This window comes from Gopherus flavomarginatus, chromosome 11, assembly GCF_025201925.1.
Source record: "Gopherus flavomarginatus isolate rGopFla2 chromosome 11, rGopFla2.mat.asm, whole genome shotgun sequence".
In the NCBI taxonomy this organism is placed as follows: domain Eukaryota; kingdom Metazoa; phylum Chordata; order Testudines; family Testudinidae; genus Gopherus; species Gopherus flavomarginatus.
Window position 1 is genome coordinate 21,454,418 of NC_066627.1, and position 25,032 is coordinate 21,479,449.

Consider the following 25,032-nt stretch of genomic DNA (forward strand, 5'->3'; position numbering starts at 1 on the left):
GAGACGGGGCTATTTTAAAAAAGCCAGAGCACAGTGGGAAGAGGAGCTAATCTGAGGGCTGGGTGAGGGGGTTCCCCACAAGGCCACTGAGGCATACAGGAGAATTTGGAAGGATTTTCTCCTTAGCAGTTGGTTACGTTGTTAGGGTGCAACGTGCATTCTGTGACTTCCTACTGACTTCCAGGGTTTGCCCCAGAGGCTGTCTGGCACCGAATGCCTTCAGCTGGAAGCATCGCTATGAAGGCAGAAGTTTCTGAAGCGTAAGCATTTGGCTGCTTTTCCATGTAACATTGCAAGTGGTGGAGCGGTCCAGCAGATTTCTTATTCTCCTCTAGCCCGCCAGTCAGGATTGGCTGCCAGATTTGAATGTGTGCTCTAATGGGTTAGCATTGTCTCAGACCTCTGAAGAGGTAACAAGTAGAAAGAACCTGACTTGAATGGCTGAATAGAGTCATGTGATGAGTCAGGCATTTTTCTCATGTGTAAATATTGTATTTCCTGTTTTTAGAACTCGAATGCCCAGGAAACAGCCCCAGAGGGGTGCAGAGTTTATGTGCAAGACCTTGGAGATTCAATTTGATGTCTGGGTAAAAGCTGAGGCCAGCTCACCCATCCCCCACTAGACCTGAGTTCTGAATTGCATTTTTGTTTTCTTCTTTTCCTAAATAATTCCCTATGTTTGTGTTTCTCTCCATCCAGGGACACTCCTACCCGCTGGCAGCCTTTGCCAGGCACTAAAGCGGCCATGCTGGTTAAAGTTAACAGTTTAAGACAAGTGCAGGATTCATCAAACAGTTCACTGCAGCCACAGACTACTGCAGAAGCCAACAGCCAGAAATCTGTGCTTCCAAATCCAGTCCCATATGCCCAGCCTCAGTCTACAGCCCAGACCCCAGCTGCTGCAAAGCCAGCCTCTCCAGTGGAAACCAAACCGTCTATGCAGATTAAAAAGACAGAGAATGGTGGGTTCTGTTTAGTGCTAAGGAATGGCCCTCCTTGTCACGCTCCACCAAAGAGCGAAACAGGGACACCACAGCCTGCATCTCCCAAATATGCCTCTCCAGCACCTATATATGATGAGCCATCATTAGATTCCCCAATTTACGATGAACCTCCTGTAGATATGGACACCGAGAGTGTAAATGCGAATGGGACATCTCCACAAATATCTCCAAGCAACAGCTTCAAAAAGCAGCACCAGCCAACCAAATTATTGCAGCACCCAAGTATGCAACAGCAACAAGCTGGAAAAAACCATGTGCGAAACCCTTCCACCACAGAATACAGCCCTGCTGGAAGGGAGTATATTAAACACATGGTCAATGTTGACCAGTCATCCAAACCTCTTCACTGCCCTGGGGTGGTAGCTGATAGCTCTGCTAAACCGCAGCCTGGTCTGCTTTCTTCAAAGGACAGCTTCAAGCAGTCTTGGAGGGTCTTGGAAGCCAATGTTCTCAAGAATATGGAGGCTCACCACAGTCGACAGAACAGCCCACAAGCTCAAGAATACCCTACTGTTATAAGTCAACAGGATTCTGGCTACTCAACAGGCCCTTCTCCAAGCTTACGAAAGAGGAAAGGAAGGAGACAAATGGCAGGTCAGGGAAGACCTGGCTCAGTGGGCAGCAGCAGTGAACTCAGTGCTTTGAACGATAAGTTGATTGCGGAGATGCGTGCTGTGGTGGGGAAATCAGCAGCCTTCAGGGGAAGCAAAGGAAGTCTAGATGCCGACATACTGGAAAACGCCACCTCAACAGGGAGCAGTAAAGTTAGGTTTCAGTCAGACCATTTGAAGAAAGGTGTCATCCAGCGCTCAAGGGACGATGTGACCTCTAGTAACAGGTCCTTGCACAGACAGGGACTGGAGACGAGGGGGAGCTTCTCGAATGACCCAGCTACACAACAGGACGTAGTGAGGTCCAAGAGGACCTATGAGAAAATGGACTCTTTAGAGAAGAATGTGACGAGCCAGACAAGTTTGGCTTCATCAGATGCAGCACGAACATCCTCTCAGGTATGTACCAAAGATTATTCCAGTTAAATCACTTGCTGCTAGCTCTAACCCAAATGCACCATGCCATGTACTGCTGGGTCTGGATTACTTACTGTACAGAAGTGTTTTATATACAGATACTGTATAGTCTTGGGGAAGAAACAACAGATTGCAGAATCTTGCAGTTTTGTCAGTGGAGGATCCTATTTCAGACCAGGTGCCTGATGCGATAGGTGGGAATTATGGAAGGGAAAGCAGAGTTTGGGTCCCATGCACCAAGTACGTAGCTCTGAATGTGGTTGCTTGACTCTATTTACTTGTTTGTATTGTGGTGTCATGGACCAGGACCCATTGTGGTAGATGCTGTACAAACCCAGAACAAAAAGGAGTCCCTGCCCCAAGGAGAAGACAAGCTAAGACATAAGAGAACAGGTAGATACATACTGGGAAGCACAAGGAAACAACAATTTGGTATTGGTCAGCATAATAGGCAGCATCTCAGTCCTTCAGCTGCCTAACTGTTGTCATGTTCTTTGTAGGCTGCATGGCAAAGGAGGGATTTGGAGGAGGACAGTGAGCTGGCTTGGAGGGTGCTTACAGGGGCAGCAGCAGAGGAAGCAGGAAGGTGCTTGTTTGAATGTAACAAGTGGGAGAAGTATCAGAGGGGTAGCCGTGTTAGTCTGGATCTGTAAAAGCAGCAAAGAGTCCTGTGGCACCTTGTAGACTAACGAATGTATTGGAGCATGAACTTTCGTGGGTGAATACCCACTTTGTCGGATGCATGAGAAGTGGGAGAAGGAGTCTGATGTTACTGGCAGAATGGAGTTCAGAGCCAACATTTTGAGCGTGTCTAAAAGATGCTAGGTCAGGTAGGGACTGTCTGACGAGCTCTGAATGTGAAGGTGTTTGTTTTGGATGTGATGGAGAAGAGGGAGCCAGGAGAGGGGTGCAAAGAGGGGTGACATGGCCAAACAGGAGGAGCCAGGAAAACACTCTTTGGAGCAGCATTCTGAATGGGTGTAAGTAGGATGAGATGCGATTTGTGAAAGCCGTCCAGGAGACGAGCCTGCGTATGATGGTCTAGAGAGAAAGCTGAGTCAAAGATGATGCCCAGGTGACAGGCTTGTGTGACAGCATGGATGGTGGGGTTGTCCCTGGTAATGGACAAGAGGGATGCAGGAGGGGCTTGACAAGAAGATTAAAAGCTCTCTTTTGGTCGTGGTGACCTTAAGCTGATGTCTGGACTCCCAGGAGATGTCAGAAGGGCAGGCTGAGGTCTAGGACAGAAGGAAAACGGCCTGGAGTAGAGGCAGATGTGAGAGTCATCACCATACAGACGATAGCTGAATTTATGTTTGTGAATTAAATTGCCCAGAGATGAGGTGTGGAAGGAATGGAGAAGGGGACAAAGGACAGAGTCCTGTGGAACCCCACAGAGAGTTGGCAGAGGGAGGAGAGGGATCCTCTGAAGGATTAACTAGAGCAGTAGGAGTAGAAGCAGGAGAGGATGAAGCAATGGAAGCTGAAGGATGCCAAGCTTTCAAGAAGAGAAGCCTGGTCGAAGGCAGTGGACAGGTCCAGGAGGATGAGGATGAAGCATTGGTTCTCAGCATTGGCCAGGAAGAGGTCATTAGAGGTTTTGGTGAGAGCCATTGCAGCAGGGTACAGGGGTGACAGGACGATTGGAGAGGGTCTAGGATGGCATTGGAGGAGAGGAGCTCCAGATAATGGTTGTGGACAGTGTGTTCAGTGGGCTTAGAGATGCTGGGAGAAGGGAGATGGGACAGTAGCTGGAGGAACAGATGCTATCAAGGGTTTTAAAAAAAAACAAAAGAAGAAAATCAGGAGAAATTATCCTGCCCAGAGAAGGTGCTGAGCAAGTGAGGGGGATGCATGCTAATCTATCACCCCCATAGAGCCATGTGTTTAGGATAGGAGAGGGTAGGCCCAGACAGGAGTCCAACACACATAAATTCAGCATTGTTTGCTAGCAAGAAAACAACCAACTTAATCTCAGCGTGTATCCTGTTCTGACTAGCTCTGGGTTGAAATTTAAAGTGCTCCTAAATTTATAGGTAATTTGTGATGCAAAAAAAAAAAAATGGAAGGGCCTTTAAAAATGTGCTTTGTGGAGCAGAATCTTAGGGGGACAGAGGTAGGATCTGCTTGGTGAGTTTTGCCCAGTGTTACTCACTGAGGTTCTGGAGTTGTTGGAGGATTTTGAGCCACAGTCTGTTTTAGAATCATGTCCTTTCTGACTGGGGAAGGCCAGCCAGGGAAGGACGGGTCCTTGTTTGCCTCCATTAAGAAGGGCAGGATACCAACAGCCCTGGTTGACAGACTAGCCAGAGTTGCATCCCATATTGACAGACTAGCCAGAGTTGCACCTTCCCTTTTTGGATTATTGAGAAGGTTGTGGCAAGACAAATCTCTCAATATTTCGCTGCTCGTACCTGATTTGGTTTAGAGACTGCTCTTTTTGTGCTCTTCTGTGTTTGCCTCCTAACCGCAGACAATGACCATGTGTCCATGCTGGTATTAGATCTTCCAGCTGCCTTCCATACCCTTGATCATAAGGTGTGGCTGGCTCGTCTGAACTTTAGGTGGAGTTGGTGGGGCGGCTATAAGGTTCTTTCCTATCTGAGAGATCCCAAAGGGATGTAGAGGGCAATTGCTAATCACCAACAAGGTGGACAGGTTCCATGGGCCTCTGGCTGCAAAGGTATGGCCTTGTGTTTTAGATGTGCCTCTCTAACTTCATCTGTACTTTTGCACTTCAGTATCAGACGAACACAACGCGAGCCACATGAGGCCGCATCTTAAACTGGCCCAGAAGGTAGAAGTGGTATTGAGGGTAGCTGTCATCTTGGTAGATGGGTTGGCTATAGAGAGTACATGGCCCCACACTGGTCACTATCTATAGGTTATGGACCTGTTTGATCTATAAACATCTATAAAGACCAAGGACAGGGTAGGCCCGTTACTCGTGGGGGGAATAACAATAGAAAATGTGGAAATGGCAGACGTGCTTAATGACTTCTTTGTTTCGGTTTTCACCAAGAAGGTTGGTGGTGACTGGATATGTAACATAGTGAATGCCAGGAAAAATGAGGTAGGATTAGAAGAGGCTAAAATAGGGAAAGAACAAGTTAAAAATTACTTAGACAAGTTAGATGTCTTCAAGTCACCAGGGCCTGATGAAATGCATCCTAGAATACTCAAGGAGCTGACTGAGGAGATACCTGAGCCATTAGCAGTTATTTTTGCAAAGAGATTGCAGAAAACTAGAAAAGGGCAAATATAATCCCTATCTATAAAAAGGGAAATAAGGACAACCCAGGAAATTACAGACCAGTCAGCTTAACTTCTGGGAAAGATAATGAAGCAAATAATTAAGAAATCAGTTTGCAAACAGCTAGAAGATAATAAGGTGATAAGTAACAGTCAACATGGATTTGTGAAAAACAAATCGCGTCAAACCAACCTGATAGCTTTCTTTGACAATGTAACAAGTTTTGTGGATAGGGGAGAAGCAGTAGACATGGTATATCTTGACTTTACTAAAGCTTTTGATCCTGTCTCGCATGACCTTCTCATAAACAAATGAGGGTTAGCAACCTAGATGGAGCTAGTATAAGGCAAAACTGGTTGGAAAACCATTCCCAGAGAGTAGTTATCTGTGGTTCATAGTCATGCTGGCAGGGCATAACGAATGAGGTTCCACAGGGATTGGTTCTGAGTGCGATTCTGTTCAATAATGGCATAGAGAGTACACTTATCAAGTTTGTGGATGATACCAAGCTGGGAGGGGTTGCAAGTTTTTTTGGAGGCTAGGATTAAAATTCAAAATGATCTGAACTGAACTGGAGAAATAGTCTGAAGTAAATATGATGAAATTCAATAAGGACAAATGCAAAGTATCCCATTTAGGAAGGGACAATCAGTTGCACACATACAAAATGGGAAATGTCTGTCTAGGAAGGAGTACTGTGGAAAGGGATCTGGGGGTCATAGTGGAGCACAAACTAAATATGAGTCAACAGTATAACACTGTTGCAAAAAAGTGAACATCTTTTTGGGATGTATTAGCAGGAGTGTTGTAAGCAAGACACCCTAATTCTTCCACTCTACTCTGCACTGATTAGGCCTCAGCTGAAGTACTGTGTCCAGTTTTTGGTGCCACATTTAAGGAAGAAGGGGAGTAGTGGGGGCAAAAGACATATCTGGCTTTAAGACTAAGCTTGAAAAGTTTATGGAAGGGATGATATGATGGGATAGCTTAATTTTGGCAATTGATCTTTGATTATCAGCAGATAAGTATGCCCAGTGGTCGGTGATGAGATGTTGGATGGGATGGGATCTGAGTTACTGCAGAGAATTCTTTCCTGAGTGCTGGCTGGTGAGTCTTACCCACATGCTCAGGGTTTAGCTGTTCGCCATATTTGGGGTCAGGAAGGAATTTTTCTCCGGGGCAGAATGGCAGAGGCCCTGGAGGTTTTTCGCCTTCCTCTGCAGCATGGGGCGTGGGTCACTTGCTGGTGGATTCTCTGCAGCTTGAGGTCTTCAAACCACAATTTGAAGACTTCAATAACTCGGACATAGGTTAGGGGTTTGTTATAGAAGTGGATGGGTAGGGTTCTGTGGCCTGCTTTGTGCAGGAGGTCAGACTAGATGATCACATTGGTCCCTTCTGACCCTAAAGTCTATGAGTCTTGAAGAAAGTGGACAAATTGGAGAAAGTCCAGAAAAGAGCAACAAAATTGATTAAAGGTCTAGAAAACAGGACCTATTGGAAAACATTGGGTTTGTTTAGTCTTGAGAAGAGAAGACTGAGAGGGGACATGATAAGTTTTCAAGTATGTAAAAGATTGTTACAAGGAGGAGGAAGAAAAATTGTTTTTCTTAACCTCTGAGAATAGGACAAGAAGCAATGGGCTTAAATTGCAGCAAGGGAGGTATAGGTTGGCCATTAGGAAAAACTAACTGTCAGAGTGGTTAAGCACTGGAATAAATTGCCTGGGGAGGTTGTGGAATCTCCATCATTGGAGATTTTTAAGAGCAAGTTAGACCAACACTTGTCAGGAATGGTCTAGATAATTAATCCTGGCACAAGTGTAGGGGACTGGACTAGATGACCTTTTGAGGTCCCTTCCAATTCTATGATTCTAAAAAGCCCCACCTGAGAGATCCTCTCCCTGTGGTACAATGCCATGGTTACTACCAGGAGAGGGGCAGCAGCAGGGCATTCTGTGTGCGGGCTTGGGGCTCTGCTATTCCCTCCCACCCAGTGTGAAATAGGCCAGAGTTGTCGACCTTCAGGGCATGCTGAGGTCCCCATTGTTGGGGGGAATTAAGGAGGTGGTGCTGGGGTCAATGTGTAGCTGACTGTATGTTTAAATACAGTTACACGTGAAATGATCTCGTCTGGGCCTTGGAGTCCACGACCTGGTGGATTATTAGAAACAAATCCAGGGTAGCTACTTGAAGGTTCATGAGTTCATCCTCACTGAGTCTCTGTGGAATCTACTTGGAGGCACAGTGTGTTCGACTGAACACTGCATCTCACACAAGCTCCTGCAGCTGCACTCCTGGGGAGAGAGAAGAGCCCCTTTCAGGTCCCAGGCCATGGATTAATTAACTCTGCTCTCAAGCTGAGCTAGCGCGAGTCTGCCTACCCAGGTGGGGAGGCTCCTCTCCAGCTGCAGTGCAAATGCACTCTTTGGGCCGTTGGGGTATATCTCCCTGGTCTGTGGTTGCAGGTTCATTTTGGATCTCTCTGGAGGTGGGGGCTGATAAAAGGCAGTACTCTTCCTGGTCTCTCTCAGCTAGTCCTCCTTGATCTGCAGGGGAGATGAGAGCACTTGCCCCTGGGCCTCTGCCTGGGGCATTATCACGCTGCACCTTGTTGTCTTCCCACAGGATACCCAGCGTCTTCTCCCAGGGGATTCTCTTTAGGTGTATCATTATGCAGCCTTGCTACCCAAATAGATGTGTGAAGACCCTGGCCAGGCTCCTTGTCACAGCCTGTCCTGCTCCATTGTAGATGTGGCCATGGTTTCCAGGACGGGGGCTGCGAGAGCCAAGGAAAAGCACACAATAGTCCAGAAAACTGGCTAGCCTGAAATGCTGTTAGCAGTAGTCTGGGACAGCCTGAGCTGGCCTGCCGCTGCTCCGTGTATGATGCTAAGCCTGATCAGAGCCCTCCCCCGTGTGTGATAATGTGGTTTATTGCACGTAACCCAGCTGTGAGACACTGGTTGGGTTGGCAATGAGCCAGCCAAAGACAGGAGGTTCCTAGGGTCTGTGTGGACAATGGGGGCCATGAAGTGGGGAACAGGCACTTTGGAAGGGCCACATGTGTGACTACATTCACTGGGGAGGGGGGCATGGGCTGCTGGGGAACATGGATGATGAGTGTGTGCTGGCTGTGGGGAGGAAGGTGTGGGGCTGTGCCCTCTCAGGGAGCCTCAGCGAAGTGGGGAGAAACGGGGTTTGGATAGCAAGAGGTGATAGAGCATTTTGTCTAGGAGTACAACAAGTACTGTGTGCCAGAGAGACAGAGCCAGGATATTCCAGGGGAGTAACGTGGCATGCTGGCCGATGAAAGAAATCCACATCTTGATAGACTGGAGGAGTGCAGTTCCCAGCAACGGACTGCATCCAACATACGTTTTTTCTCTGCTCACGACTCTAGTTTCTGGAGGTTGGGTGGCTGACGCTGTTTAACTGCCTCACTCGGGTAAGACACTCAGCTAAAATGCTTTTGATTGTAACTTGTCTGTTCTCCCTTGCAGCCTGGAACCATAGAGTCAGACTCCAAGCAGAAGAATAGCATGCAGCCTGCCATCAGCATGGGGTATCAGTTTCCCTACAGCACGTTACGGAAGCCCATCTCTGAACTCAGCATGGCAGACTGGGCTTCCAAAAACCTGAACATGCATACTCAGGGCATCTTCCGCCGAAGGATCTCCATCTCCAACATGCTCTCTTGGAACAGAGGCTCCATCAAAAAGCCAATGCTCATCACCAGCAACCACACCGTTAAAAAGGAAGCATGTGAAATGTTTAAACTGGTGCAGATCTACATGGGTGACCGCCAGGCTCGCATGGACCGAAATCATGTGGCTTTGGTCACAGTTACCAAGTGCTGGAGCATACAGGGTTTACGGGATGAACTGTACATACAGCTGATCAGGCAGACTACGGACAATATGTGTTACCGAAGTCTGGCGTGGGGCTGGGAACTCATGGCCATCAGTCTGGCCTTCTTTTCCCCATCACCCAAGTTTCAGTCTTACCTGGAAGGTTACATCTACCGCCATCTTGACCAGGTCAATGATGAAAACAGTAAGTGCCTCACACATCACAACAGCTGTTTAATGGCACTGAAATTCACCATCACGCATTGGGCCAGCGTCAGGCCTGTGCAACTCCGATGTTACTGTGCAGTGTCTGATTATTTGGGCAGCATCAGATATAAACACTGAGGCTATGTCTACACTATGGACCTTACACTGGCACAGCTGTACCACTGCAGCTGCGCCACTGTAAGGCCTCTCGTGTAGCCCCTCTATGCTGGCTGGAGAGAGCTCTCCCGTTGGCATAATTAAATCACCCCAAATGAGTGGCGGTAGCTATGTCAGCAGGAGAGCATCTCCCGCTGACATAGCACTGTTGTGACCGGCCTGTTTGTCGGTGAAACTTATGTCGGTGGGGGAAGGTGGGGGAGTGTTCACACCCTGACTGACAAAAGTGCTAGTGTAGACAAAGCCTTAGAGAGGGACAGACTGCTCTCCCTTATGCTGGTGTGAATCTGAAGTGACTCCACTGGACTGCAGATTTACACTAGTGTATCTGAAAGGTGAAAATACCCTCTGAATGAGGCGCTATGAGGCATGTTATAATTAACCACATTGTGCAGGAGAACTGGCAAGAGCTGGTGGAGGTTGTAACCCTGATACTGATGAGTAAGGCTACGTTTTAGTCACAGGTATTTTTAGTAACAGTCAAGACAGGTCACGGGCAGTAAACAAGAAGTCACAGCCCGGTGACCTGTTCATGACTTTAACTAAAAATTCCTGTGACTAAACCTTACCTTCTGGGAGGGGAGCGTTCCTGAGGACTGCTGCTCCTGTGGGAGGGATGGGGGGGCAGTGCGGGGCCCCACTGCTGCTGCTGGGGGGCTGGGCTGGGGCCCTTGCTGCTGCTCTGGCCAGGAGACCACCCACTCCGGGTGGGGACAGCCAGGGCCCCTGCATGCTGCCAATGGTGGTCCAGGAAGGGGGTGGCCCTGGCCCCTGCCTGCCACTACTGGGCCCAGACTACTGCTCCAGGGCAGTGCCGGGGACCAGCTGCCTGGAGCTGCCAGAGCAGCAGCCAGAGCGGCTGGCTCCGGGGCTTTCTCAGATGCTGGGATAGCCCTGAGGTTAGCTGCACCTGCCACTGCAAAATTCACGGAGGTCACGGAAGCTGTGACTTCCGTGACTTCCGTGAATGATTTGCAGCCTTACTGATTAGTAATACTGGTAAGTAGTCATGCTCAAACTCCAGGGAGGTTTGCAGCCATTTTGCTATCAGCAGGCAGGGATAAGGGTTGTGCCATTCCCAGGAGCTGCTGGGCCTGTGCAGTAAACACTTGCCAAGCAGTCACAGGCAAATGGGTAACCCTTTAATTAGTTTCCAGTGCCAAGGTGATTGCATTCTATGAAGAGAAGTAGGAATCAAGTCCTTCCATCATATAGCACAGCTGCTGTCTGGGCCTTCTCCTGGTGATTCTAGCTTGTATCTGATGAAACAAATAGCTGTATGCAGTAGTGGTGTAGCCGTGTCGGTCCCAGGATGTTAGCGAGATAAGGTTAGGGAGGTGATATGTTTTACTGGACCAACTTCTGTTGGTGAGAGCCAAGCTTTCAAGCTACACAGAGCTCTTGCTCAGGCCTGTCCAAGGTACTCCTAGTGTCACAGCAAAATGCAAGGTTTAACAGAAGTAGTTAGCACATCTTGTAAGGAGCATCCTGTCTTGAAAGAATACAAGCCACTGGAGTTGGCGTTTGTCAGTTCTAGACACAGTCTAATCAGGGGTTCTCTGACTGTTACAGTCTTGAGAGACAAGGTTGGTGAGATAACCAGGGACCCACGCGGCGACAGCTGCATTATGCACAGCCTTGAGGCCAGCTTTGACAAGACAAAGGCTTTTGTCAGCAGCCCCAGGTGTGTGATAAGCAGAGCCTCATCCCACGATGCTGGGAAAGGCGTGCCTCCAAGCAAAGGTGCACCTCCAGTCACTGGCCCCATCCATACTGTGGCATCTCCCACTTTCAGTGTGGGGCTCAGACAGATATAATCAGAGCCCCATCCAAAATTACTAAGTGCTAATGATGAAGGTATTTATAGGCACTTCTTTAGTGCTCAAGAGCAATGCTTGTGCACAGTCATAACTAACACGCTCGAATTGTGCTCGAATTGTTTCTCCCATGGGGTGTTCTGCTGGCAAAGAAACTGAGGCTGTGACTTGTCCAAGGCACAGGGCCTGTGTCAGGCCAGCATTCGGAGTTCCTGGCTCCCAGTCCTGTCCTTTGCTCGTAAGACTACACTCCTCCCAAAGGTCTCTGATTTAAATGGGTTAGTTTTATAAGTTACAAAGTACGCTTGACTGGATCAAACTGACGTGAGGAAGAGTAGAAGCTTTGAGAACAAAGAACAATAGAGTGGGCTGTTGGAGATGTAATGGAAATGCTGCCCAAAGCCCCTAAAGACAGCACCCAGTGATAACTGGCGGTATGCCGAGGTTAAAGGAAAGTGCTGTTGCTGGAGCCCGAGAGGCAAATCCAGAGGCACCGAGCAGTTGTTTTGCCCAGTGAAGTCAGTGGGCCTGACTTGACTGGGCTCCTTATTCTGGCAAGTTCCCCCTGACTCAGCACTTCAGATGCCGAGCGAGGCTCTCAGGGAAGGGAATGGCTGGTGCTCGATCCCTGTAGGACTGACCTTGCATTGGGTTAGGGAAAGTTTGCATTCTGTCAAAAATATCAACTATGCCACGCATGTGCAGTGGGCGATCCTTGTTCCACGGCTTGTGTAGAAATTCTTCCCAGCAGAATCCCTGTGCGTGCTGCAGAAACTGGTGTTACAGCCTTAGCTTTTGCCTATTGCCCTCTGCCATGTACACACCCCCTGAAGAACACAGGTGCACTGTGTTGCCAACCTGTGATGTTCAGTGAGGACAAATTCCAGGATCTCAAATTTCAAGTGCAGCCAAAGTGTCATGTGGATTTTTTTCAGGTTGTAAAGGATATTCCCCCGCACTCACCTAATGCAAACATGGTTGCAGGATGCTTTCTCAGACCTTCCCAATGGTTTTCCTGTGGGCTGAGACCAAGCATTAGAATAATAGAATCGTAGGAGTAGAAGGGACCACAGGAGGTCATCTAGTCCAGTCCCCTGCACTCATGGCAGGACTAAGTATTATCTAGACCATCCCTGACAGGTGTTTGTCTAACCTGCTCTTAAAAACCTCCAATGATGGAGATTCCACAGTTTCCTTAGGCAATTTATTCCACTGCTTAACCACCCTGACAGTTAGGAAGCTTTTCCTTACGTCCAGCCTAAACCTCCCTTGCTGCAATTTAAACCCATTGCTTCTTGTCCTCTCCTCAGAGGTTAAGAAAAACAATTTACCTTCCTCTCCTTGTAACTACCTTTTATGTACTTAAAAACTGTTATCATGTCCCCCTCAGTCTTCTCTTCTCTAGACTAAACAAGCCTAATTTTTTTCAGTCTTCCCTCAGTACATCATATTTTCTAGACCTTTAATCATTTTTGTTGGAGCTTTCAGTCCCAGAGGAGAAGTTTCTGGATGAATGAGGGTAGAGAGTCTAATGGAATGGGAATTGTAACCTTAGTTCAAGCATTTGCTCTCCATAAACACCCTCCTAGATGGAGCATTGAATATTAGTGCTTCCTCCCATGGGTGTAGCAGCTCTGGGCTTCCCTTGGCCAGAAATTCAGGGGCAGAAACAAACAAGGAAGCATTGTAAACTGGCTAGGGCAGGATTTTCTTCCTCTCTTTTCCAAGACTCTGGTGCTGCAAGGGCCAGTGGGATCACTAAGTCAGTCTTGCTAACCGCTGTTGGGGCAGTGTTTGGTGCGGGAGAGTGCAGCTGATCTGTAAGCAAGACAGGCTTGCAGAAGGAGATTTGACATTCTGGAGTCTCCCTCCGGTATCCTTCCTGTTCAGTGGATTTCAGTGACGATCTCTCTGAGCCCTAGCCTAGGCCTTTCTGGAATTGGTTGATACCAGTGTCACGGACACAAGGTTCTTAGAGGCTCTTTCACTTTAAATAGATTTTATTCTTCTCTTCCCCATCTCCCCAGCCATGGCCTCCAGCTCTCCTAGCATCTGTTCCCTGACTAGTTAAGGCCAGCCTGCCCCCTCATGCAGCACCGGAGCAGGTTGCTTTTGCTGATGTCTGTGGGCAGTTTTGGTATCTTGCTGTCCTTTGTCCTTAGTTGTCTATGCTGGGTCACTGCATGCATGCTATAAGGTGAAGAAAGCGGAGCGCATTCAATCTGCTTTGCGGTCACTCATTTAACCATGCTTTGGATTTTCAGTTGCCCAGCGCATTAAGGAACTTCTGGATCTGAAAATCAAGAAGAACTCCAAATCCAGGAAGAAGAGGAAGCAAAACACTGAGGAAGAAGGTAAAGAGAGGCAGAGCGTGAAGACTACACGTGCATGGTCTGTCAGCCTCTGCAGTTAAGCCTAAAACACAACAGATTAGTTGCTGTGGTAGCCATTTGCTAGTAGAACCTGTACCACAGTGTTGTTCAGTTTAGGAATATGAATGTGTTCAGACTATCCCCACCTATTAAGGTTGCCTAACAATTCTCATTGTAAGACTCTGCCTCCGTTGCATGTCACTCGGAGGTGAGCTGTTTATTTGCATCATTCTAATCAGCTTGGTTCAGCATTGATTTATAGCCATACTTGGCTAATAGGTGCTTGCTTTCCAGCCTCTGTCTGGTTGCGAGCTGCATTGTATGGAGGAGAGGGATTTTTTAGACACTCTGCAAATGCATTTGGATCCAGGTATCTTTCAGGTGAGAGGGATTGTGCAGTTTCTGCTTAATCTCAACTGGTTAGACTGGCCTGCCAACTGCAGACTAGGTAGTATCATGCTGGGATTGACTCTGCTCTAAGTGCCCAGGACAGATGCCCATGCTGCTCTGAGCCCTGCCTCCTGCCCCTCCCCATTGCAGAGCTTACAGTAAATAGAGGGTACCCTCCCTCGTGACCCTACAGCTGCCAGCCTTCCCACATAGTTTCCTGGGGCAGTGTTTGTTGGGGGGTGTGAGGGAGCAGCCTGGGGCGTCCAAGATGTTATCAAAGCCTCAGAGTTCCAGTGAGCAGCTAGAGCTCATGAATGCCCCGCGCCACCATTAGCTGCAGCTGTCTTCCAGTTGCCTTGGGGGTGGGGAGGATCTTCAGAGGAGCTCTCCTGCACACACTGTCCAGAGGGGGTGGGGGGCCATGCGGTGTTTTCCGCATACATTTGTACAGTCTTCTCCTATGTTTCCATGTCTTGTGACAGTTGAGGAGATTGGGGTTCCCCTCCGGGGTGTCCCCTGGCCATTTCCAAGAAATCAATCTGCTTCCAAAACTTTGTTTGTTTGGTACAACCCATCCTTTGCCAGCCACTCTGGGCTCACTATAGCTGCCTGCTTGCTGCCTGCACAATAATCCCATGATGGGAATGAATTACTCTCCTAATGGGTGTGTCCTTTGGCCTTGGCTGGCCAAGACCATGGGTAAAAAAAATCCAGGACTGTTGGTAGATAAGTGACTGCACAAGTTACAAACCAGCCATTCCCTCCCTGCTGCTCAGTGCATCCCAGGGCCAAATGCCAGTGTTGATAACCGCAGCTATTCATAAACCAGGGGTCAGGGACCAAAATAGCATGAGGTTTGAAAAGTAGGAGATTGGAGTTCTTTTTCTTGGCCCTTGTGTGGGTTGCCCTGAGAGGTCATGTTTTCTAGCCAGGCTGGATTGATTTAAATCCCCAGGTGGAAAGCCTCAATTGAAATCATCTGTTTTAACCAAAAAAACCTAACAACAACGAGGAGTCCTTGTGGCACCTCAGAAACTAACAAATTTATTTGGGCATAAGCTTTCGTGGGCTAAAACCCACTTCATTGGATGCATCTAATGAAGTGGATTTTAGCCCATGAAAGCTTATGCCCAAATAAATTTGTTAGTCTCTCAGGTGCCACAAGGACTCCTCATTCTTTTTGCTGATACAGACTAAGACGGCTACCACTCTGAAACCTGTTTTAACCAACTTTTCCATTTGTACTTCCGTTATTTTCTAAAGAAAGGTGCATTCTCATTAGCTAATATGACCATTAAACGTGTTGATTTACACCTAAATAAAGCCTTTACACTAGATTTCGTACAATTTTCTGTTTCCTAGCAGGCTACAGTATAACTACATACATTTATTTAAGCAGTTATGTAGCTTAATATTTTCAGATTTTTATTAATTGTAAATTTTAGTGTGTTAGAAAATGGTGACTGATATTGCTTATTTACTGGATAATTCACTTTTGGCTCATGATTTGTGTCCAACTACATTAGGATGGTGACTTCAATTTAATTTAACACAGAGAACAGCATATACACTTTATTTGTATGAAACAAAACCCACCGTAAATATTTTGGATACATAACTTCTCTCATCCAGACACTTTTCACATTTACAACCAATGATTTATTACGGTTGTAGTCAGTGAATTAAACTGATTATTTCAGGTCAGCCTAGGAAAAGTTTTAAGTAAGGCCTGGGCTACACTACAAAGTGAGGGCAACTTAGCTGTGCATGTGTCTGTTCTTTAATTTGTCTGCCACCAATGTTAGCACCCCGTTACGATGACGCAGTAACACCAGCTCCCTGAATGGCATTGAGCCATGGTCAATGCACTGAAGTCAATGCAGTGCGAGTGTAGACACTGTGCTACCGATGTCAACCCTAACAGTCCTCCAGCAGCTTCCCACAATGCCTGAGACTGACCGCTCTGGTTACATTGTGAATTCCACTGCTCGGGGTCACACAGGCTGGAACCCATACCCACCCCCTGAAAACCTCAGAGATATATGAAATGCCTTTTCCTTATTTCCCATCTTGATGAGCACACCTAGCAACTTTCCACTGTTGTGTGCAGCTGCCCAGCTGACCGTGCCGCTGATATGTTCCACACACGCACTGGCCTGGAGCAGACAGGAGATATGGGATCTCTTAGGCCTGTGGGGAGAAGCGACTGTGCAGTTACAGCTAGGGAGCAGCTGGAGAAATGTGGGCATCTACAGGCAAATTGCTCAGGGGCATGCAGGAGAAGGGATACGACAGAGACCGGCCGTGTGAAAACCAAGGAAATGCAGCAGGCATACCAGAAGGCCAGGGAAGCCAACAATGAATCCAGTGCTGAGCCACAGAGTTGCTCAGTAAAATTCTATTCTTTGGAAAATAATTCACCTTTATTAGTTCACAACATCCGCTCTGGAGTGCCTGGTGGTCCTGAAAGCAACCACTACTTGTTATTGTACAGTCTGACTCAAGTCCTAAGATCAGCGACAAACACAGTGTTATAAATGTACAGCAAGCACCACAATGTTCATAGGTGCACTGACAGTTTTATATTCATAGATGCTCACCAAGCACCACGCTATTCCTAACAGGCCCCAAAACAGCAGAGCCAAGTAGATCACAGTACATACACCACAGCACGTTACTGTGACTCACGGTTCAAGTGCTCTTTCAAGAGCACCTTCAGCTGTACAGCTCCACATTGCGTTTTTTCTAATAGTCCTTGAGTCTGGCTGTTCAAACTCAGCAGACAGCTGCTCCGTGTCCGCCCTTTCCCCCTTTGCCGAACAGATACTATGAAGGATACAGCAGGCAGATGTAACCATTGGGATGTTTTTCCCCAAGATCCAATCTTGTGATTAAACAACGCCAGCAATCCTTCAGTCTACCAAAAGCATATTCGGATGCCCTACTGCACTTGCTGAGCAGGTAGTTGACTCTTCGCTGGTGCTGTTAAGGTGGCTGGCTTCATTACCTAGGAGTGGAATGGGTAGGCTGGGTCCCCCAGGATCACTACTGGCATTTCAATGTCACCAGTGGTAATCTGCCTGTCAGAAAAGAGGGTCTGTGCTTGTAGATTACTGAACAGTCCTGTGTTCTTAAAGATGAAATTGTTACGCACCTTCCCGGACCAGACAACTTTGATGTCAGTGAAGCGTCACGGTGTTCGTATAACCATAGAAAAATAGTCCGTTCTGTTGATATACTCTGCAACACAGTGGGCTGGTGCCAAGATAGGGATGTGTGTCCCATCTATCACTCCATGACAGTTCAGGAACCCCATTGCTGCAAATCCATCCACTATGTCCTGCACACTGCTGAGAGTCACAGTCCTGTGGAGCAGAGATGATTGACAACCCTAGATACTTGCATGACAGTGGCCCCCCAGAGTGAATTTTCCAACTTCAAAATGATTTCCCACTGACTGGTAGCAATCCAGCATTGCAGATTTCCACAGTGTGGTTGCCACTCACTTCTTCACTGTTAGTGCAGCCCTCATTCTGGTGTCCATGTGATGGGAGATGGGGGTGAGTTCCTGATCAAGGAATGTGGCCTTTTGCATCTGAAAGTTCTGCAGCCATTGCTAATCATCCCAAACCTGCATTATGATGCAATCCCAGCAATCAATGCTCATTCTTGGGCCAAGAAGCGGCACTCCACCATCTACAGCTGCTCTATGAACACCACCAACCATCCCAAGTTGGTTTTCCTTATGTTCCACAACAAGGAATCGGCACATTCCCTCAGTGATTCGATTCTTCTTATGGCTCTGCAAATATTGGAGGATTGTGTGTGCATGTCTTGTGCTTCCAATGCTCATGACAATAGTGTAGAGCTGTGCAAGTTCCATGCTGCTATCAGAGATGGTGGATAGCAAGAGAGGTCGTGTGGGTTCATGGGATTTTTAAAGAAGGCATGAAAATTATGGGATATGAATGACATTATGCGATGGAGACAGCTGCATGCTGGGAACTTGACCCCTTTCTCCAAGTCACCCTGCATGAATTATTCCTGCCCCGCCATGCTTTGGCAGATCTTCCCAAGACAGCGCTCTGGATGGTGATGAGCTGCATGCTGGGAAACGTACCCATGGTGCACCACACTGTACATCGATACAAGCACTCCTGGTGAGCACACGCAAGGAGCCAAGTTATGTACAAACACAAGCGATATACTCACTGGGGCAGCTTGATGCTGACATAACTTGCATTGGCTCAAGTTTGTAGTGTAGACATGGCCTAGGTGAAAGTGACAGCAGCTTATGTTCCTACTTATCTAAGGCCTGGTCTACACTAGGGGGGGATCGACCTAAGATATGCAACTTCAGCTATGAGAATAGCGTAGCTGAAGTCGACATATCTTAGTTTGACTTACCTCACGTCCTCACGGCACGGGGTCGATTGCCCCCGCCGACTTTGCTTCCTCCTCTCGCTGAGCTGGAGTTCAGCAGTTGACGGAAGAGTGATCAGGGATCGATTTATTGCGTCTACACTACACACGATAAATCAATGTCTGATAGATTGATGGCCACCCGCCTATCCGGCAGGTAGTGTAGACGTACCCTTAGTGTCTTGAAAATGAGACAACAGTCTTCTAAGTTTCTTAGGCTGTCCTTCAAACTTTGAAAACTAGATCTCATCCCCTCCCTCTTCATTTTTATTAATAGACTGGATGAAAAAGACCAGCTTTCCTACTTTTTCAACTTCCGGGCAATTTCTCAACTTTGAATTAGTCCAAATGAAGAAAATATTCTTTCTAATCAGCAGCAGAGGCTGCACTCTGAAGAATATTGTCCCTTCTTCCCACAGTCTCCTGCTTTGACACCAGTGTTGCTCTTTTCTGGTCACTCATTCTGCTCCTTTTACCTTGTTACTCAACTCCCCCGCCTCACCCAACTCCTAGTCCATCTCTACCCCCAGCAAAACAAGAGAACTAACAATCATCCAAGACTTAATCTGCTCATGTAACCCACATGCCTCTTGTGCAGTATATTTTATATGATTAGAGACAGAGGAGGCCGCTGTCGAGAAGTGAATGGGTTTCTGTGTGTTTGTCTCTCTGTCTGTGTACAAAGAGACAGGGTAAGTTCACTTAAGTCAAGTACCCAGAACCATCCAGAAGCAGGGGCTCGCAATTACTGGGTAGATCAGTAGTTTCCATAGTGGGTGGAGTCAAAAATAGTCATAATCCAAGAACTGAGCCAATCAGAGCTCAGGGAGAGAGAAGCTGTAAAACAGGAGCGTAAGACCCTTGCCCCCCACCTCCCCAGGTGGGCTCTGTGGATGATCCTGATGAGGTACATGATGGTGCCTCCTGGAGTCAGAGGCTGAGTCCCACCACCTGTGATCACTTAGCACAGCCCTGGGTCCCCCACAGGATCAAGCTCTTAGTACAGCACATGACCTATTGTGCCATATTTATAAACCTTGACCTCAAAAGTTCAATGTTTGTCCCTTGAGTCTTTCTTTATGTAGAAAAGAAGCCTTTAACTCAGCATTTTTGATTAGAGGCTCATGGATTCAGCATATATTATTAAATTGCCCTAGAGATTATAATAAATTTAGGCCTTAACATGTTTTGTATTAGATTGAGATTTCATTTTAAACAAGTTTATTTTTTAAAAGAACAAATTGTTATAATTTGAACAACAAAATCAACAAAATCTGATTTCAATAAAAAATAGGCTTTTTTTTTTTTTGTCAAAAAATCCATTAATTTTTATCTGCCTGTTTCCAGCTTTTCTCCACAGTGATGAGATCTGGAAGTGTGGTGGTGTTTGAATGCAAGCAGAGAGTTCCTTATGCTCACATAATCTAGAGAGTGGAGGATAGATTCACACAGAGATTTTCAAAGTTAACACTTAAGCCCTTCCCTGGGTATATATTGCAGTGAGACTGCCCCTTCAATGGGTACCTTTGTGTATATTCAGGAATGTGGCTTTGGGGTTGGGATGTCACAGGGGGACTGGCCCCTTTCAGAGGGAGCGTTAGCATATATCTGATTCCCTGCTGCCCACCTGGGCCCTATAGAGGGTTAGACAGCAGCAGCGGAAGGACTGTTAACCCATGGACATCTCTCCACCCAGGGAGATAAGGGACAGAAATACAAGAGCTGCTGGAAAGGTTCCTGAAGGAAGCAGCTAAGAGCCCAGAAACACAGGCCCCAGAAGGAGATCTGTACAATCTGCTAAACTAAGGGCAGAGACTGCAGGCCAAGGGACTTTATTTCAAGTTTATCTTGACTTAATAAAGTAGGACCCCAGCAGGGGAATTTCTTCGTATATCTTTGGACTATATGGGCTTTGTAAGGGGCACTGAGAGAAGGGAAACTGAGTCACCGGGCTGCAGAGTCACACATAGCCAGCAGGGGATTCTACAGGGCAGGTACATCCTTTTACAAGGGGTCAGGAGTGCTTTGCAGATAAGCAGAGGCATGCTAGAGGCACTTGATATTTTCCCTTTCTTCTTTAAAAGGAAACAAAGTACATGAAAAATCAGTGCACCACTGCAGGGTTTGGGAAAGGAGTGACTTAAACTTTTTGTAAAATTCCAGGAGAGGAGAGTTGCTTGGCTTTGTTAGAGAAACATAATTAGCATTGTATTTCTGCTACTGATTTTTTCATTAGCTGCAAATGAGACACATTGAAGTACACCACCAAACAGTGGTGTAACTGGAAATACAGCCAGAGATCTCAGGCCTTGTCCAGGCTGGGATTTTTGCACTAGTGCAAGTCTTTTTACACTAGTGCTTTCTATCAATGTATAGGTAGGCTCTTCCTTGGAAGGAAAAAGATGTTGTTAAGTCTCTCATACAAAAGACATTCTAACAGTGCTAGATTGCAAACTGACATCCTTAAGATCTAATCCCATAGAGAAACACCTGAGCACCATCTGGCTGCCATGTTAGCACAGATGTTCTCCATGTCATGGTTCTAAGTCCACAGCACTCACTGCATTTTTCTTGTCATTTTGTTGTCAAGTTTTCATGCTATGTCTGAGAAGATCTGTTCCTTCTCTCCTCTGGACATTAGCTGGGTGTAAAAGGGCAGCTTCTTTAATGGGAGGAGGCGTTTCCTTCTTTTGGCTTGTGTTGTTGGGTTGGCATGAGGGAAATAGGAAAGCCGGGCTTTTCTCTCACTTCCAGGGCCACTAGCACTATTCTGTTTCTAAAAAGCCCACCCCAAGCATCACACTGTTGCTAGTGTGATGCTTGGGGTGGGATTTACCTGGATTTCATACAGACTCACAATGTGCTCAGGCAGTGGAAGAAGGTTTATCTTGAAGTTTAGCCCTTGAAAGTTTTGTAGCTCCAAGTCTGGAGGGAGGCTGTTCAGTTCCATGTCAGAGGTATCATAAGAACATAAGAACAGCCGTACTGGGTCAGACCAAAGGTCCATCTAGCCCAATATCCTCTCTGCCGACAGTGGCCAATGCCAGGTGCCCCAGAGGGAGTGAAGCTAACAGGCAATGATCAAGTGATCTCCTGCCATCCATCTCCACCCTCTGATGAACTGAGGCTAGGGACACCATTCTTTACCCATCCTGGCTAATAGCTAATCAGGGAGCCCAGTTCACCTTAAGCTGTCTGTGATTTGATTTGTCATGCGTTCAGATCCAGCAGCAACAGACTTACTCTCTTTACATACTAACTGCACTGAATAAGCTGGGCTTTCATACAGTTTTGCTTTCCAGCATTTTGAAGCTAGCATCAGAGTTTCACCATCAGATCCGCTTGATGCTTTCTGTTAGAGAGTCTCTTCCCCAGCTCATCCAGTGAAGTCTGCCTCTGATTCAGTTGTTTTCTGCACGGCCCTGCTAGACTTCTCTGAATCGGAGGGAGCAGTGGATACTGCATGGTTGGCATCAAGATGACACAGGAGCCTGCGGGTTCTATGAAGGCAGGGAAGCTCCATTTTGGTTTTGCTTGTGGTTTGCCCAGGGTCTGGAGCTCTCTGTGGCAAGGACAGGCTGATTTGAAAAATCAAAGAGAATCACAGATGTATGTAAAGGGACGGGAGTTACGGGCTTTTCAGTGGACATCTTCTCTAGTAAGTTTGTCTGTGTTCCTACACCAGTCCAGTCAGTGTATTTCAGTAGCAAAAGGCTTGCCACTTCCCTAAGCTCCTACATGCTCTGAATTCCTTGTTTTGCTGACAGCGTGAATGACAACACAGAGTCTGGAAGCTACATTCCATTGAAATCCCCGAGTTTAGACTCTCATGTTTATAGTAGTGATGATGTCACTGTCACAAGTCTGCTGTTCAGATTCCTCAAGATCTCAGTGGAGGAGGGGTGGCTTAAATCCCACTGGTAATTACATTCCACTGGTAATTACAGCCTCTTCTGGAATATCATTATTTAAAAAAAGTTTTAGCAAATCATTCAGGGTGAAAACTTACCAGGTCATCAAGTTCATCCTCATCTGGATACCCAACAGCCAAAAGGCCCAGCTGCAATACAAACTTGCACGTGTCTTATCTGTTTTATGTGGGAAGGATTTTTTCTTCCTCAGCAGACTAGGAGTTCTTCAGTGTTGTTTTTAAAACTGTTATGTGAATTATTGTCTCATGTATTTTAGTTGTGTACTGTTTTGTGTAGAACAATTAAGAGCCATATATATAGAGCTGCTGCTCATAGCTCCATAGTTAAGTGTGTTTATGTGAACCAGGGACTTGCTTTCTTGGGTTTAGAAGAAATTCAGAGTATCTGCTCTGCAGTCTCACTCCCATTTACTGAAGGAGCTGAGATTGGCAAGTTTTAAGAGAATCAGATGGCAGGTAAGTTGAGAAGCATATTTGTGGTTCTGTTGTTGAGATGCTGTGCTGGGTTTGCAACACTTCTTCATGCACTAGTTGTATATTGACAACGCTTAGAAGCTGCAAACTTACCATATGTCTGATTTAACATAGAATATCAGGGTTGGAAGGGACTTCAGGAGTCCTTGGTCATCTAGTCCAACCCCTTGCTCAAAGCAGGGCCAATCCCCAGACAGATTTCTAAATGGCCCCTTCAAGGATTGAATTTACAACCCTGGGTTTAGCAGGCCAATGCTCAAACCACTGCGCTATCATGGCAGGCAGTGAGGAAGAGCTAGGGTAAAGAAGGAAAGACCAAGAGAGGTATAGTCTCAAAAACAAAGTGTTTGTTAAATCATCCGTACAATCTAGAGTGACAGAGTGACCAGCTGCCCAAGCTGTACAGTGATCAAAGCCCCAAGAGTTTCTCAGTGTAATAAGTACCTCCACGTCCATATATGCATTCACCACAGATCTCACCTCCCACAGCATTGTCAGTTCAACATCGCTCTCCCTTCCAACTACCTGAGGTGTTATAGAGGCCCTAGACTCCTTCCCTTTCCCAGCATGCCTTGCCAAAAGGAGACTGACAGCCAGGCTTCCTTTTCCTCAGATAGACTACTAAGGCAAGCCTGCTTGGCCCCCTGTCCTGGGTCCACCCTCAAGGATACAACTGCCTAGGGTTGGCTTCCTGTTTTTACTTCTCCCTGAAATCTGACTACCCCAGATTGTTAGCCCTGGGGGAAAGGGGAGCTTTGACCCACATGTCTCAGAACTCCAGCCCCAAGGTTCTGACAATCAAAGGCCTAGAAAGTTTGAGCATTGGCCTGCTAAACCCAGGGTTGTGAGCTCAATCCTTGAGGGGGCCATTTAGAAAACTGGCATTTAAAAAAAAACAAAAAAACCAAAAACCTATCAGGGGATTTGTTCTGCTTTGAGCAGGGGGTTGGCTTAGATGATCTCCTGAGGTCCCTTCCAAACCTGATATTCTATGAACAGATCAAACATTGGCTTGATTTGTCATGTAAGGCTCTTCCTTATTCCCAGGGACAGCTTGCTGTCCATGGAGGCCTCATCCTAATAATTTGAAATTGGATTAAGCCCTGAAGCAAGAGGCTTAATCTCTCCTCCAGAAACTTTGTTAGCAATATCCATTAACTTTGGATATTTTTATTATCTATGTAAATGTTTCTTCCTTCTTTGAATCTTGCTAATTTCTTAGCCTCAAAGACATCCTCTGGCAGTGAGTTCCATTGTCAAATTACAGATTGGGAGAAAAGGTATTACTTACAGGGAGTTTTGAATTTGTCACCTTTTTATTTCATTGAATGAAATTGTTCTTGTCTTATGAGCCAAGTCACAATCTACTGTCTCCTATTTTATATACTGGATGCCACCACACTGTGAGGTGGATACATTGTAACAACATATGTGCAATATGGCTCAATTAGCATCACTGGGGGACCCTTAGCTCTCGTACACTTAAATGCTCAACTCTAACGCTGCATTAACAGAGCTTTTGCATTTAATTAGTTTTTTGCTTCAAAATTTCCTTGGGGATGGAAATTCTAAGATAGTGACCTCCTCCCATGTGGCTCAAGGAAGAAGGCATGAGACTGGGCTGGGACTCCATTTCTCATTGTATTTCCCAGTCCATGTGCTTATAGTGTTTCATTTCCAGCTGCTGATTTCAAACCGCAGAACCTAGCCAGGAGGACATTTTTCTTTCAGCCTTGTGCTGGAGGATTTAGTTTGGCTGCTGGGTGAACATGCCTGTGTGGGCATGCAGGAGAGAGTGATTGCATGTTTCTCTTGGCCTCTGTGAAGTGTCTGTCTATTTATTATATTTTTGGCAAGGCTGTCCTCTATTTAATTCTCAGCCAGAGAGGTTTCAGTCGCTCTAAGAGGCACAGGTTCACAGAGCTCAGAAATTGTGACGGGGTCACCTAAATTATATGATGAGTGAAAGCTGTAATACAGTGTGTTTGATTTTAAAAACCCAAGTGTTTTGAGCTCTGAAGCAAGCTTTGGACATGGCAGGGAATCAAATGGGCAGATCTATATACACCTTTAAAGTAAACAATTAGGGTCTGGCTTGAAATGAAAC

The 25,032-nt window shown here is 46.6% G+C and overlaps 1 protein-coding gene across 1 annotated transcript in view; it reads left to right on the forward strand.

The window, feature by feature from the left end:
• Positions 1 to 25,032, forward strand: part of LOC127031587 (rho GTPase-activating protein 39-like) — a 130,854-nt gene that overhangs the window by 82,325 nt on the left and 23,497 nt on the right. Inside the window, exons 3-5 of the mRNA XM_050918603.1 lie at positions 700 to 2,014; positions 8,788 to 9,340; positions 13,601 to 13,690. Of these exons, the coding sequence (XP_050774560.1) occupies positions 700 to 2,014; positions 8,788 to 9,340; positions 13,601 to 13,690 (1,958 nt within the window). The remainder of the gene's footprint in view (positions 1 to 699; positions 2,015 to 8,787; positions 9,341 to 13,600; positions 13,691 to 25,032) is intronic.